The sequence below is a fragment of the Globicephala melas genome, chromosome 10 (genome assembly GCF_963455315.2).
Source record: "Globicephala melas chromosome 10, mGloMel1.2, whole genome shotgun sequence".
Lineage (NCBI taxonomy): Eukaryota > Metazoa > Chordata > Mammalia > Artiodactyla > Delphinidae > Globicephala > Globicephala melas.
Window position 1 is genome coordinate 63,348,355 of NC_083323.1, and position 14,489 is coordinate 63,362,843.

The 14,489-nt window shown below is 52.7% G+C and overlaps 1 protein-coding gene across 4 annotated transcripts; it reads left to right on the forward strand.

The window, feature by feature from the left end:
• The first annotated feature begins 1,376 nt into the window (after positions 1-1,376).
• LMBR1L (limb development membrane protein 1 like) lies at positions 1,377-14,154 on the forward strand. Of its 4 annotated transcripts, XM_030835186.3 has the most exons (17): positions 1,379-1,776; positions 4,689-4,773; positions 6,069-6,102; positions 7,153-7,292; positions 7,480-7,583; positions 8,233-8,359; positions 8,871-8,939; positions 9,077-9,141; positions 9,488-9,560; positions 9,654-9,737; positions 9,833-9,909; positions 10,474-10,551; positions 10,702-10,775; positions 11,010-11,100; positions 11,184-11,250; positions 13,191-13,352; positions 13,553-14,154. In XM_030835186.3, the coding sequence occupies exons 1-17, from the start codon at positions 1,705-1,707 to the stop codon at positions 13,618-13,620; spliced, it is 1,470 nt and encodes a 489-aa protein (XP_030691046.1). In that variant the 5' UTR covers positions 1,379-1,704; the 3' UTR covers positions 13,621-14,154. The 4 variants fall into 4 exon arrangements, with proteins under 4 accessions (XP_060162337.1, XP_030691046.1, XP_060162338.1 ...); XM_060306354.1 differs by having other exon boundaries at positions 1,377-1,776; positions 9,488-9,737; XM_060306355.2 differs by lacking the exon at positions 1,379-1,776 and having other exon boundaries at positions 5,972-6,102; positions 9,488-9,737.
• Positions 14,155-14,489: the final 335 nt, after the last annotated feature.

Consider the following 14,489-nt stretch of genomic DNA (forward strand, 5'->3'; position numbering starts at 1 on the left):
TACATACATACATACATACATACACATATGTAGTATATTATATATAACATACACACAAATATGTATGTATATACAAGTATATGCTTTTTATTTCCCAAGGTTCTACTTCAAATCACTGGGGAAACAGAATAGAGATAAAGGTACATGCCCTGTTTCAAGAGTACAGAATTCATTTGTTCATTCTGGCCCCTGACTCTTGCTCAGATAGTAACGGGACACAGTCTAGTCCTTTAGAATTGCGCTCTTATTCTTCAGTGGGGGGTTTTGCAAAACTCATCCCTTCTTTTAAGTTTCCCTGTACTACTCCCTCCATTTTAGAGGAAGGGTTTAACTCCATGAAGGTGGGACTTCCCAAACAGTACATGTATCAAGGTCATAGGAAGGTAACTTGCATCCCTTGTGACAATATCTCACCATTTTCTAATCTCTAAAATGCTAATCATAGCTTTCCCTGGGTAAAATGAGATAAAATCTATAAAGTGAGTGGCACATAGTAGGTGGTCAGCTAATGTTTGACTCAGCCCATGATCCCCTGTGGGCATTTCCTCACAAAGTTTCAGATGGATATTTCTGTAGTTTCTTATCCACTTTTCTTTGGTATTTGTTCTAGCACACACTAGGGCTCCCACAAAAGTGACTGAGTGAAAACTTGGCGGCAGTGGGTTCCTCACCCCACAATAAACACTTTCAGAAAATGCTACTACGCAATGGAATATTACTCAGCCATAAAAAGGAACGAAATTGGGTCATTTGTAGAGACGTGGTTGCATCTAGAGACTGTCATACAGAGTGAAGTAAGTCAGAAAGAGAAAAACAAATATCCTGTATTAACGCATATATGTGGAACCTAGAAAAATGGTACAGATGAACCTGTTTTCAGGGCAGAAATAAAGACACAGATGTAGAGAACAAACGTATGGACACCAAGGGGGGAAAGCGGGAGGGGATGGTGGTGGTGCTGGTGGTATGAATTGGGAGATTGGGATTGACATATATACACTAATATGTATAAAATAGATAACTAATAAGAACCTGCTGTATAAAAAAATAAATTAAAAAAAAAAGAAAATGCTACTACGGGCCTTTTGTTACTGAGCAGCCGTACCTTTCAGAACCCTATGGTGCTCTCACATTCCACCTGGATGGCCTGATCCAAATGGCTTATTTAACCAAGGTCACACTCGTTGCTCATCAACTACGGGAGGTGAAAAAGACAGTTGCTTAGTTTTAGAACGAGCACCGGTAAGCCCCAAAGGTCCCGCCTTCCACGGGGCGACCCTATCAGCGTTCCTCTAGCGAAGAGCGGCAGCTCAGTAGGAACCAATGAGTTCCGCTCCCTGGAATGATCCCGCCCATCCGTTGTGTTGTCGCTCTGCCTCTTGTAAAATAGAACCGGGACTTGCGCTTCCTCTTAGCGTGCCCATCGGCTGGTGTCTGCGTTGAAACTCTACGGAAGCCTGACCTTAAAGGGGAGGGAGCAGCGGGGGGCCGGGGCCCTTTAAAACGAGGCCCGCGGGTGCCTGCCCCTTTAAGGGAAGGGCGTCCAGACGACAGAACCTGAGCCCCAGATTACCCCGAGTCTTCGTCACAGGCTGCAAGAAACGGCTCCTTCGCTGGGTCCGGGTGCTTGGCGGCGGCGGTTTCATCCCCGCTGGTCCTCCCCGGGCCCGGAGACACCCCCGCCCCAGTCATGCTGAGCAGAGTATGGAAGCAGCTGACTACGAAGTGCTATCCGTGCGAGAGCAGCTATTCCACGAGAAGGTCCGCGAGTGCATTGTGAGTGCGGGACCCGGGCAGGAAGGGTAGGACCAAGTGGGGAACGGGGGTCGCGGGAGAGGGAGGGTCCGGGTCGGAGTGAGACCACCTGGGCTCAGAGTGCCGGCAGACAATGCTTGGTCCAGGGGCTAACGACGAAGGGCCCTGGTCCGACCAGTGCTCGGGCTGGCGAATCCCTAGATCGGGTCAGCTGGGTAGCTGCGCGATAAACAAAGCCGATCGGTTTCCGTTCCTCCCACTCGACACGCCCCTCCCCCCTCCTGTCCCCCACCCCCGCCCATGTTCGGAGTGCAGGTCTTCGTGTGTCTGGGAGCCTGGTGAGCCTGCCGGTTTTAGTCAGATGGTTGGAGAGGGATGGGTTTGGCTGGGGGGAGGCTTATTTGCACTTACCCCTCAAACCCAAATAATGTTTGATGAAGGGGAGACGAACAGTGGACTTTGGTGGGTTTCCCACTTTAGAAGAAAGTACTCTTGCTGAGGTGGATTCTACTGTGTAGAGATGGGGAACAACTAAAGTTTCCCCTTCTTTTCCTCCCCCTTATTGGTGTTTGTTAGAAATCCTGCAAGCCGAGTTTCCTAGCTTCCCAGCCATTCAGGGATTTCCTGTGAGTGGTTTCCCCCGGTGCTACAGAGGGCACCTGGCTGCTTTCCTTACTGCCTCACTGCCACCTAGAGTAACAGCTGAAACTGCCACACAGCAAGGGACTCCTCACTTCTGGGCCAGGGACACCCAGTGGAGTTTAGGGGATCGCATCTTTCTCAGGCCGGCTCTGAACTCTCATCTCTCTCCTTTCTTCTCTGTCTCCTCTCTTGGAGCTCCCCTGGGTAGCCCTCACCCACAAATACTAAAGGGAAAGGGAAGGGTTTAGAAGAATAGAAGTTAGTGAGTGGAGAACCCACTGATGGGGTCATCCTTCATTTTTCTCAGACTTGGCCGTAGTCTGCCCTGGGCAGCCTCAGATTGGAGGAGGGCTAAAGTGAGCCATGGCATAACTAGGTCTGCCCTTATATGTGAGGACTGAGAAGTAGGGAGTATATCTGTCCATGTGTAGAGCTCCAGATCTGCTTTCAGGAAGCTTTCCTTGTGTGTTTCTTAGTGGATAGTTCCACATGACAGGGTTGGGCATATCGTGGAGGCACACCCAGGCCTTGAGACAGTGTAGAGCCAGAGACCCACATTCCTAGAGAACAGGGAGGGATGAGACCTTGGACAGAGAAGCAGCCTCCTGGATGTCTCCCCCATCCTTTAGTCCCATTAGCTGAGGACATCAGTGCTGGCCAAGGGCAGCCTGAAGGCTTCTAGTACCTCCCCCACCTGGCTCCAATCCCCTGCTCTAGAAAATGACCTAGCCTCTGCTGGAACTGCATGGAACTGCGTGGAACTCCAGTCTGACCTTTTGAGCCCTCCCACCTTCCTGCTTATTAAGCAAGCCCAGGGCAGAGCACTAGGCAGTAAAAATCTTGCAGTTACAATCTGAGTGGCTCATTCTACCCTACTTCCCTGATACTAAAAGCTACAGTTTTGTCCTGGACCCTTGGTTCTCCTGGGGTCTATGACTTCGCTCTTTGCATAGAGAGCTGTATGCAGATTCCCTGTAGGGTCAGCTCCTCTTGGGGACTGGAGCACCTATGAGACTGATTCTGCCTTCTTTTTTAAATTTATTTATTTTTGGCTCCGTTGGGTCTTCGTTGCTGCGTGCGGGCTTTCTCTAGTTGCAGCGAGTGGGGGCTACTCTTTGTTGTGGTGCATGGGCTTCTCATTGCAGCAGCTTCTCTTGTTTCGGAGCATGGGCTCTAGATGTGCGGGCTTCAGTAGCTGTGGCAGGTGGGCTCAGTAGTTGTGGCTCTCAGACTCTAGAGCGCAGGCTCAGTAGTTGTGGTGCACGGGCTTAGGTGCTCCGTGGCACATGGGATCTTCCTGGAGCAGGGCTCAAACTTGTGTCTCCTGCATTGGCAGGCGGATTCTTAACCACTGCGCCACCAGGGAAGTCCCTGATCTTGCCTACTTCAAACGCAATAACATCTCAAGATTCTCTGGCCCTGGTTGTGGAGCCAGGCTGTCTAGTGGCTCCTTCCCTGGGCAATAGCAGCTTACTTGCGGTAGAGTAGGGATGCATGCATGTGTAGAATAACCTGGCCAAGTCCTGCCATAACTGTCCATTGGAGGAGTAGTCCCCCAGGGGCATGGGACAGACCCTTTGAGGCCTACCCTGCAGTTGCAAATCACCTTAGGTAGGGACCAGGGATTGATAGCTTTTAAAGGGGCTGATGCCAGCTCTAGAAACTTTATAGATGTGGGGCTCCAATTAAAGCCTACTATTAAGGACAGGGCATCAAAGAGGCTCTAGTTTGGCCCAGAGCAGACCTGATCTTTCAGGGCCCCTGAATAAACAGAGTAGAAGCTCTGAGTTGGTCTAGGAACATGATTCCTACTTATTTTCTCCTAGAGCTTGGATCAAGGTGGGAGTGGAGGAAGAGGGGGGTGCAGCACCAGGACAATGCAGACATCCCCTTCTTCCCCTCAAACCTGCTTCCTTTTCCAATAATGTGCTAGGAGTAAATTCCCTCTGGTTCTGTGGCCTGTTTCAGGTGTGCGGATATGTGCATCTCTAGCAGTCTTCTCTGACAATTTACCAACCAGGGTTCAGTTGGAACTATTTTTTTCCTGGGAAAAAACCCTTGTAGAGCTGGGCATGGTACTGTTTTCCCAAGTGCATGGGACAGCCCCTGTCTGATGCTTCTTGTAGGCCCCTGAGGCCTTGACTAGAAGGAAGTACTGGGGAGAAAGATGGAACCCCTGGAAGTATGGAACCTAGTTTTGGGAAAGTGTCCTTGTGGAATTAAGAGAGGCCATTGGGGCTGTGAAATGTGTGGGGCTTAGAGCTTCTCATCTCGCTCACACTCTGCCACAGATCTCAACACTTCTGTTTGCGACGCTCTACATCCTCTGCCACATCGCCCTGACCCGCTTCAAGAAGCCTGCTGAGTTCACCACAGGTACCTGTGACTTCCCTCCCTTCTGCCTGCCCTCTGCCAGTGTTCCTGTTGCCATGGCACCAGCCTCAGGGGAAGCAGCCTATGGTGCCTGCTGGGAAAGGAGGGGTGGCCGTTCTGGAGCCTCTGTCTCTTCTGCTTCCCTCCTTCCACAGGCAGAGACAAGGTGGTAGAGTGGAAAGTCTAGATGGAAGTCCCTCAACTAACAGAGCCACAGGGCAAGTAATGCAACTCTTGTGACCCTCAGTTGCATCCTCTACAAAATGAGCCTAACAGTCTCTACCCAGTCCACTGTCATTGTGTAGAGCAGATATGATGGCTAATGTGAAAGCTCTCTGTGAACCTAAAGCAGGCAGCTGCAGGGTGAATGTTATCATGGGCACAAGCTCTGTCATCTCCTCTCCTAGTGCTCCTATACCCAGGACCAGAGACCTCCCTGACCACGGGGGCCCCAGGACCTGGTGATGGTGACCTTCCTCTTGGTAGAGAGTTCAGATTAAAGCTTTCTGTAGGCATTGTGTGGTTAAGGGGAGGGACACACTTACCACAGTTCCTAGCTCCAGCCTGTCCAGATCTTCCTGTCCTGGCCTGAAGCTTTCCTCCCTTCCAGACGGCTTTATGCACCCTCAGACAAGAAGGCAGCTAGTCCTCAGTGTGATTTCCCTGGGGACTTTCTCCATGATTCTCCCTCCCCGCCCTGCGCCCCTGCCATTTCCCTTTGCTATACCTAGCCACTGATGTAACCAACCTCACAGACCAGTCATTCATTGTATTTGCAGCTTACAAAGAGGAACCTATGATGGAGGAGAGCTGGGGAAGGAGGGAAGTGGGGGAATTTCTGGTCCATACTCTCTCCACCTGGGACCACTGATTTTTTTTTTTTTTTGCGGTACGCGGGCCTCTCACTGTTGTGGCCTCTCCCGTTGCGGAGCAACAGGCTCCAGATGTGCAGGCTCAGCGGCCATGGCTCACGGGCCTAGCCGCTCCACGGCATGTGGGATCTTCCCGGACCGGGGCACGAACCTGTGTCCCCTGCATCGGCAGGCAGACTCTCAACCACTGCGCCACCAGGGAAGCCCCTGGGACCACTGATTTTTTAGCTGCCACCCTGGCTAGAGAATAGGTTGTGGGGTTCATAGTGTGAGCTCTCCCAGGGCCTCCTGCCCAGCTCTGCCTCAGTGGGCCCAGGCCCTTCTTTCAGGAGACAGGAGGGAGCAGGAGAGCACACTGCAACACAGATGGCTCCCAGAGCTGCACACTGATGGCCTGCCTCTTCCCCATGCCTCTGTCTTTTGTAGCGGATGATGAAGATGCTACAGTCAACAAGATTGCGTAAGTGTCATTGTCTCAGCACCTGGCACTAGTAGCCTTTAGAAGCTGGGATCTGAGGCCCCTGGAGCTGGGGGAGAGTAAGGTGTCAGAAGAGAGAGTTTCTGCTTCCGCCCCATTTCTGGCTTCTTCTGGCTTTACGCTATCCTAGGGATGCTTGGAAAAGCTGCTGTTCCTGTCTCCCAGGTTGGGCCGGGAGCTTCAAGCAGCCTCTTGGCCGGGAACTCTGAAGCCTCTTCTGCGGGCCTAAGTCACCAGAAGTGGCTCCAGCTTGGCGTCACCTCCCAGCAGCCACTGGAGAGGGTGTGGGGTGGGGATACAGACTGATGGAAACGGCAGGGGATGGGGAAGGTGGAACGCCCAAAGGCGGGGCATGCTTATTTCTGAGAGGATGGCCCTTAATCTAGGCAGTTATTATTCACTAGCACCTAAAGAGAAAAATATAGAGATGACCCCTCTGATTCAACAGGCAACAGATTAAAAGGCAACCCCCCTCTCTGACCTCCCATGGACCAGCTAGATAATTGTCCCTTCTTTTCAGCTGATGCAGCCCAGGGCACAGGCCTTGGCTATGAAGCTGGGTTTCAACTCCCCTTGTCCCCGCTTTGCCTTAGTACCTTCCCATAGGGCATAGCCATATGGAGTGACCCTGCTCTGTCCAGGCTGAAGAAGGCAAGCTCAGAAATCCACTTCCCTGAGCTGAGCAGAGAAGTCAGGCCCTTTAGCTTGGCATCATGCCCGGCACACCCTATAGGCAAGTGCGGGAGGACCTCATTCCTGGGGACAGTCTGGGCAAGTGATATGGCGGGCGACCAGTTTCCCATAAATGCCTGAGGTGTTCCCATCCCACATGCCAAGGCTTTCCTGGAGGTAAGGGCTACGGTGGGGAGGCAGTGAGTAGAGCCCCAGCTAGACAGCTCTTTCCCTAGGTCTGTCACTGCTACAGCTGGTTCTAGGAGAAGTCACAAGTGCCTGTGGGGATGAATGGGGCTTCTTGGGCCCATGGAAGTGAGTGTCTGAGCTAATCAGAGGCACTTCCCCTTCTCTGCCCAGGCTCGAGCTGTGCACCTTCACCCTGGCAGTCGCCCTGGGTGCTGTCCTGCTCCTGCCCTTCTCCATCATCAGCAACGAGGTGCTGCTCTCACTGCCTCGGAACTACTACATCCAGTGGCTCAACGGCTCCCTCATCCATGGTACATCGATCCTGGTTGCAGCTGAGGGTGGGGATGGAGAGCAGATAGGGTAGGGCAGACACAGACAGCCTGGGCTAATCAGTCATAGAGCACCCCATCCCTCCCGCCTTCCCTGCCACATGGTCAGTCCCCAGTGGGTTGGGGTCCCCCCTTAATGACCATCTCTGCTTCTCCTTTTTTGCTCTAGGCCTCTGGAACTTCGTTTTCCTCTTCTCCAACTTGTCCCTCATCTTCCTCATGCCCTTTGCCTATTTCTTCACTGAGTCTGAGGGCTTCGCTGGCTCCAGAAAGGTGAGTGGGGGAATGTATCAATCACTCTGTGCAGACAGGAGACAGGATTCCACTGAGATGGTTCAACTGAAGAGATTTTAATGAAGAGACTATTTGCAGAGGTTTAATCAGCACTAAGGAGCTTGAGGCGCTAGTGACAACAGGAGGTCATTACCACCCCTAAGCCTGTGGGAGCCAAAGGAAGAAATAATTTCTGGAAGCCACTGATAGTGGAAACTGGGGAGGTGTGGCCACCCAGGAGAGGAGCTAGTGTCCAAGGTGCCCAAGGTGGGAGGAAACACAAAAAATTACCCTGGACTCTTTCTCTTCCTACCTTCCACTCTCCTGCCAGCCCTTCCCATTGGGCAAGGTGAACAGGAAACCAGAGGGCAAAGAGCTTATGTGACACAGACCTCGGGGTCAGCCTCCCAGGGCAAGACAGGGATGGAGAAGGGATCTGGGGAGGGGGATTGCAAATGAAGGATATCCAGTAGAGGGAATGATCCCGGACTGTGGGGCAGGAGGACAGAGTGATTTAGCAGAGTAAGCGGGAAACGCCCTCCACTGCCTCCTGAATCCGGTCCTCTCGGGTCCCCAGCCAAGCTGCCATCTCTGCCGTCTCCTTCCTTCCCCACACTGCCCGCCCCCCACCTACTGCCTCCTCCTGTAGGGTGTCCTGGCCCGGGTCTACGAGACGGTGGTGATGCTGATGTTCCTCACTCTGCTGGTGCTGGGAATGGTGTGGGTGGCGTCAGCCATTGTGGACAACAGTAAGGCCAGCACGGAGTCCCTGTATGGTGAGAAGGCCAGCTTCCTCCCCACCCTCCAGGCCGGCTGACTCTTCAGCTGGCCGATGTTCCCTTGCCCGGACCAACTGTATCCCTCTAAAGTGGAGCAGTTTGGGACCTTCCCCCTTAGACTGAAGTTTCAAACGGATGGATTTCAGACCAAATCCAACCTGTAGAAGTGTTCCATTGGGCCCATACAATGATTAAAAAAAATGTGAGTCTGTTGAAACGGGGAGATTTCACATTAATATCCAGGTTTCTGGCTTTGCTTGACAAGGTTGAGGATCTGGCCACACTAGGCCCCAGTGACTTGGGCCAAATAGTGGTTGTGCCCTTTAGATAGGATCTCCAGTTTGCTATAGTCTCTGTCGCTCCTTCATCTGGCCAGCTTTCCTCATTTACATTACTTTCCTAACCCCTATAGGCTTTTGTCTTGTGCCTTTGCCTAGACTCTGAGGCCTGTCATCCCCCAGTAAGCAGGAGGAGAGAGATGGGCTGACGTACTTTTTTTTACCCTTAGACTTCTGGGAGTACTACCTCCCCTACCTCTACTCCTGCATCTCCTTCCTCGGGGTCCTGCTGCTCCTGGGTGAGTGTTCAGGACCTGAGAGGGAATGGGTAAGGTCCTCAGGCCAGAGCAACCAGGGTGGAGGATGGAATGGAAGGGTGGGTAGGGGAAGCGGTAGAGAGAAGGGTCTGGTAGGTGACTGGCTCCTGTCCCCACAGTGTGTACTCCGCTAGGTCTCGCCCGCATGTTCTCGGTCACTGGGAAGCTGCTGGTCAAGCCCCGGGTATGTAGTGCCCCTTGTCCTTTGATCCTGCAGGGCGGGCTTCCTGCAAAGCTGGAGCCAAACAATGAAGCAACCCTACAGTTGTGCAGTGCACACCTTGCAGAGGGCCACAGCCTTTGCTGGCTCCTGTATCCTTGACCCTCATCACCTGGAGCTGGTCACCAGGCATACAAAGCAGAAGACATGGCAGCTGGGAGGGACTGCATAAAGTGCCTGGCCGCAGGGCGGTGAATGAGGGAAGGGGAAGGAATAGGACAAAGGAGGCCTGAGATGAGCAGGCTTCTCCTGGGGCCTTTGGGATCAGGGAGCCTCTGACAGCCCATCCCTCCCTTTCCCCCGCCCACAGCTGCTGGAGGACCTGGAGGAGCAGCTGCACTGCTCAGCCTTTGAGGAGGCAGCTTTGACCCGCAGGATTTGCAGTGAGACGCAGCTCTTCCCAGTTGGGATGGTGAGCGTGGCTTGGGCAGGGCCTGTGCAGGACTCGGGGACAGCACCATCTTCTCTGCCCTCAGATCCCACTTCCTGCTGGCTGCCCTTGGACATGGAACTGCTGCACAGACGGGTCCTGGCTCTGCAGACACAGAGGGTCCTGCTGGGTATGTGGGTTGGTAGGCACTGGGATGCCTGCTTTCCCCAAGGAGAAGAGAGCCTCATTCTAGGCCCTTGCTAACTGCTTCCCATCCCTGCACAGAGAAGCGGCGGAAGGCTTCAGCCTGGCAGCGGAACCTGGGCTACCCACTGGCCATGCTGTGCTTGCTGGTACTGACGGTACGGATACCAGCCTTGGTGGGGGTGGGAGGTAGTAGGCCCTTGAGTACCTTAGACCTTCTCAGGGAGCAGGGAGGAGATGCAAGGACCTGGTTATCATCAATAATAGTAGTTGCCTCTCAGCGAGTATCTACTTTGTGTCCCGCCTTGTGCTGAGCACATCAGTCCCCATTTTGTAGATGACGAAACTGGGAAGTTAAGGAGTTTGCCCAAGGCCGCGCAGGGCCTAAGCAGTTATGCAGGTTTGCTCTGGGGTGAAAATAAGGGTCGAAATCCAGTCCATCCCCCCATTTGCTACATCCTGGACTTGGGAGTAAGTCTTATTTGTCTGGAGGAAGAGGTATATTTTTCTATTTGGCCTTTTTGCAATCCTTCCCATCTGGAGAGGGTGCACCTTATAATACCCTCAAAGGTGCTCTCTTGCTAGCATCAGCCTTCAGGAGGTCCCACACAGCTAACTGGAAACTGAAAATGTTGGACCAGAGTGTCTGCTCTTAACATTCAACTCTGGATACAACTGTGGGCTGGGACAGGGATGGGAGTGCATGACCTTGCCTCACACAGGGTCTGTCTGTGCTCATTGTGGCCATCCACATCCTGGAGCTGCTCATCGATGAGGCTGCCATGCCCCGGGGCATGCAGGTACTGGGCTGCCCTCCCACCGTATCTTTTGGGGAGGGCCTAAGAAAGGCTGGGTGAGGGGGCAGAAGCTGAGGCCAGAGGGTAGGCTGGGTGCGGGTGGCATTGATGATGGTGGGGCGTGCTGCACAGTGACACTGCTCCATCTCTCAGGGTGCCTCCCTGGGCCAGGTCTCCTTCTCCAAGCTGGGCTCCTTTGGTGCCGTCGTTCAGGTCGTACTCATCTTGTATCTTTCTGGAAACCCACCGTTGCCTCTCTTCACCAAACCTGTCTCCTCTGGGTTGCTGGGCAGAGCTACAGTGGGAGTGATAGGGAAGGGGGCAAGACTTGGCCAACCCGGGGTTCAGAAAGAAGGAAAAGACTTGATTTGAAAGGAGCGCTGGGGGAGAGAGGTCTGTTCCCTTTGAGATGAGGTATTAATCCCTGGGAGCAGACCAGTTCTTCCCTAACCCAGTGACAGTTACCTGATGGTTTCCTCGGTCGTGGGATTCTACAGCTCTCCACTCTTCTGGGGACTGCGGCCCAGATGGCATGACACAGCCATGACGCAGGTAGCTGGCCTGGGGGGCGTGCCTGGGCACTAGGTGCTGGCAGCTCTGCTACCCTGACCTGCCCTTTCCTTAATCCCACCCAGATAATTGGGAACTGTGTCTGTCTCCTGGTCCTAAGCTCAGCACTTCCTGTCTTCTCTCGAACCCTGGGTAAGTAGCAAAAGGAGGTAAGAGAATTGGCTTTTTTTGAGTACCTACTGGTACTAAGCAGACACATTATATTCATGCTCTCTCTAATTCCCACAACAAACCTATGAGGAGGGATTATCTCCATTTTACAGATGGAGAAACAGAGGCTCTATAAAATGCTATGCTGAGCTTCAGAGTAGTGTTGCTTCAAAGCTCATACTTTTTCCATTTGCTACATCCATCCCACAGCCTCCCCTACTTACATTTCTTTTTTTTGGTGGAGAAGCACCACTTTCCCCCAAATCTTCTTTTGCGGTGGATCATCTGATAAACAGTTCTTTCTTTTTCTGCGGCATGAGGGATCAACCCTTGCCCCCTGCAGTGGAAGCACGGAGTCTTAACCGCTGGACCGCCAGGGAAGTCCCAACATTCTCATTTAAAAGACGAAAAACAGGGACTTTACCGGCGGTCCAGCGGTTAAGACTCCGTACTTACACTCCAGGGTGCGTGGGTTCCATCCCTGGTCGGGGAAATAAGATCCTGGCTTGCTGTGCTGCGTGGCCAAACTAAGATTAAAAAAAAAGAGAGAGAGAGAAACAGAAAAGCTAACTGATTTACCCAGAGTTATACAGCTTGTTTGAAGCAAGGCCAAGCCAGGCTAGAACCTCTGTCTCCTGAGCCCCAGTCCAGTGTCCAGTGCTTTTTCTACATGCTGGGCATGAAATAACATGCTCAATTCTTCTCCCATCTTTAGCTATGATCTAGCATTACCTGGTAAAAATGTTCAAAACTGTAACTGCTTCACCCAAGGTAGTAGGGGAGTTGCATAGGTTCCCCACCTCCCCACCATCATCATCCGTATACTGTACATGATTTAGTATTTAAGTCAGTTCTATTTGATTCTTAAGTTCATATTCTCTCTACTGTACCATTTGTACTTATGCCATGGCGATTTAGGAAACTTGGCCTGTGGGTCCACCAGTTAGTTCCTTTAAGGTTGGATGCTGGTAGGAATATTTTTTAAGTGGGGGGGGGGGGTGGGGCTCCAGAATTTTTTTTTTTTTTGCGGTACGCGGGCCTCTCACTTTTGTGGCCTCTCCTGCCGCGGAGCAACAGGCTCCGGACGTGCAGGCTCAGCCGCCGTGGCTCACGGGCGCAGCCGCTCCGCGGCATGTGGGATCTTCCCGGACCGGGGCACGAACCCATGTCCCCTGCATCGGCAGGCGGACTCTCAACCACTGCACCACCAGGGAAGCCCTCCAGAATTTTAATTTATGATGATTATATTATTATTGTTAGGGGCTTGGTAAGTGTTGGAATAGTGCCTGGCACCACCAGGGAAGCCCTCCAGAATTTTAATTTATGATGATTATATTATTATTGTTAGGGGCTTGGTAAGTGTTGGAATAGTGCCTGGCACATATAGTGCTTTGTGTGTGTTGTCTCATTTAATTCTCACAGTCCCATTATTTTCTCTATAGTTGAAGAAACGGAGGCACAGATATTTAATGAATTTGCCCCAGATCACACAGTTAGATAGGGTGGAGTTCGGATATGAACCAAAGCAGCCATGACCAGAGTCAGAGCTCTTAGCCTCCACACTGCTCTGTCTACTAAAAAAAACATTTGGTGACATTTGGCTTGTAGGCTCCTGGCCCAGGAACAAGTAGCAGGCCCAGGATGCTCCTCAGGACTCCTGGAGCCAGAGGGCACCCCCCATGGGAGGAGAAGATGCCAAACTCTGGAAGGGAATTTAAAGCAAGCCTAGCTGCTGACACTTTCTTCAATAGCCCTGAACTGTCCCTGAGACAGAGCTTGGGAGATAGGAATAACGAATGAATAGAAGCCAACCTATTAGTTGCAGTGTTGAGATGTGGCCACCAGGAGGCAGCAGAAAGCTGGACTCTGAGCCAGGGAAGGGTTGGGGAGGCCTACCTCCCATCCTGGCCTTTGTACTTCAGGGCTCACTCGTTTGGACCTTCTGGGTGACTTCGGACGCTTCAACTGGCTGGGCAATTTCTACATCGTGTTCCTCTACAACGCAGCCTTCGCGGGCCTCACCACTCTCTGTTTGGTGAAAACCTTCACCGCAGCTGTGCGGGCAGAGCTGATCCGGGCCTTTGGTGAGAGGGAGTGGGGGTGAGGCTGGTGGGGTTGTGGGATGGAGCCCTCTGGAACAGTGGTCATCCCAAGCAGGGGAGATGGCATGCTGTCTGCTTTGTTTGCAGTGTATCTCATCCACCCATTCTGTGGCTTGGTTGTCTTATCCCTGAGGACTGAACCTATATCCCGCTTTTGACTGCCCACCCTGCCTCTTCCACAGGGCTGGACAGACTGCCATTGCCGGTTTCTGGTTTCCCCCGGGCATCTAGGAAGACCCAGCACCAGTGACCTCCAGCTGGGGGTGGGAGGGAGAAAACTGGACACTGCCATCTGCTGCCCAGGCCTGGAGGGGTGCCCAGGGGTGGGTGGACCTCAGGACCTGGAATCTGAGAGGGTGGGTGGCAGAGGGGAGCTGAGCTGTCTGCACTGTTGCATCATCTGAGCCAGAGTTTGGGACCAGGCCCCCCAGCTTTTCCAGATTTAACTGTGGGCCCCAGCGTGAGGTGGGGCTGGGTGACTGGGTCTGGCTCCCCGTCCCAAATTCGTTTACACATCAATCTGCCTCACTGCTGTTCCGGGCCATGCCCATAGCCATGTTTACATGATTTGATGTGCAATAGGGTGGGATGGGCGCAGGGGAGGGACTGAGCTGGAGGCAGACTTGGAAGGCAGATTGTCTCCCTTGCCTCTGGCCCAGCAGAGCCTAAGCCCTGTGCTATCCTGGAGGAGCTATGGACCACTGGAGAGACGGGGTCATAGGGAGGAGAGGCCACAACCATCAGCAATAAAGTTGATCCCAGGGTCTGCTTTGGTTTTTTTAAAGGGCCTGTCTCTGTGTCTATTTGAACAGCTTTGCTCCCACCAGTCCTGAGTCTGCAGAGAGAAACAGAGGGGTCCTTCCCACCATCCTTTCCCTTCCCCTCCATCCGCATCCTCAGTGACCTTTGGGGACTTGGGTCTGGTGTTAGACCATACAATTAGGCAGTGGGAAGCTCCTCTTCCCTTAGCCTTCCTTAAAGCTGGCTGGTCACCTGACTTTTCCCTATGCCCAGACCTTATTTCTGTGCCTTGGTTATTGGGGGTAGGTGGGCATCAGTGTAGGAATGGGATAACATCCCCCTATATAATATCCCCTTCCCCCCTACACAAGCCCTTTC

What these genes read in the sequence shown, in the direction of transcription:
- LMBR1L (XM_060306354.1), top strand. Translation starts at nt 1,705, where the DNA reads ATGGAAGCAGCTGACTACGAAGTGCTATCCGTGCGAGAGCAGCTATTC. An exon ending in CAACGGCTCCCTCATCCATG is followed by an intron (nt 7,293 to 7,479) that starts GTACATCGATCC and finishes TTTTTGCTCTAG; the next exon opens with GCCTCTGGAACTTCGTTTTC. An exon ending in GTTCAGGTCGTACTCATCTT is followed by an intron (nt 10,776 to 11,009) that starts GTATCTTTCTGG and finishes ACCCAGTGACAG; the next exon opens with TTACCTGATGGTTTCCTCGG.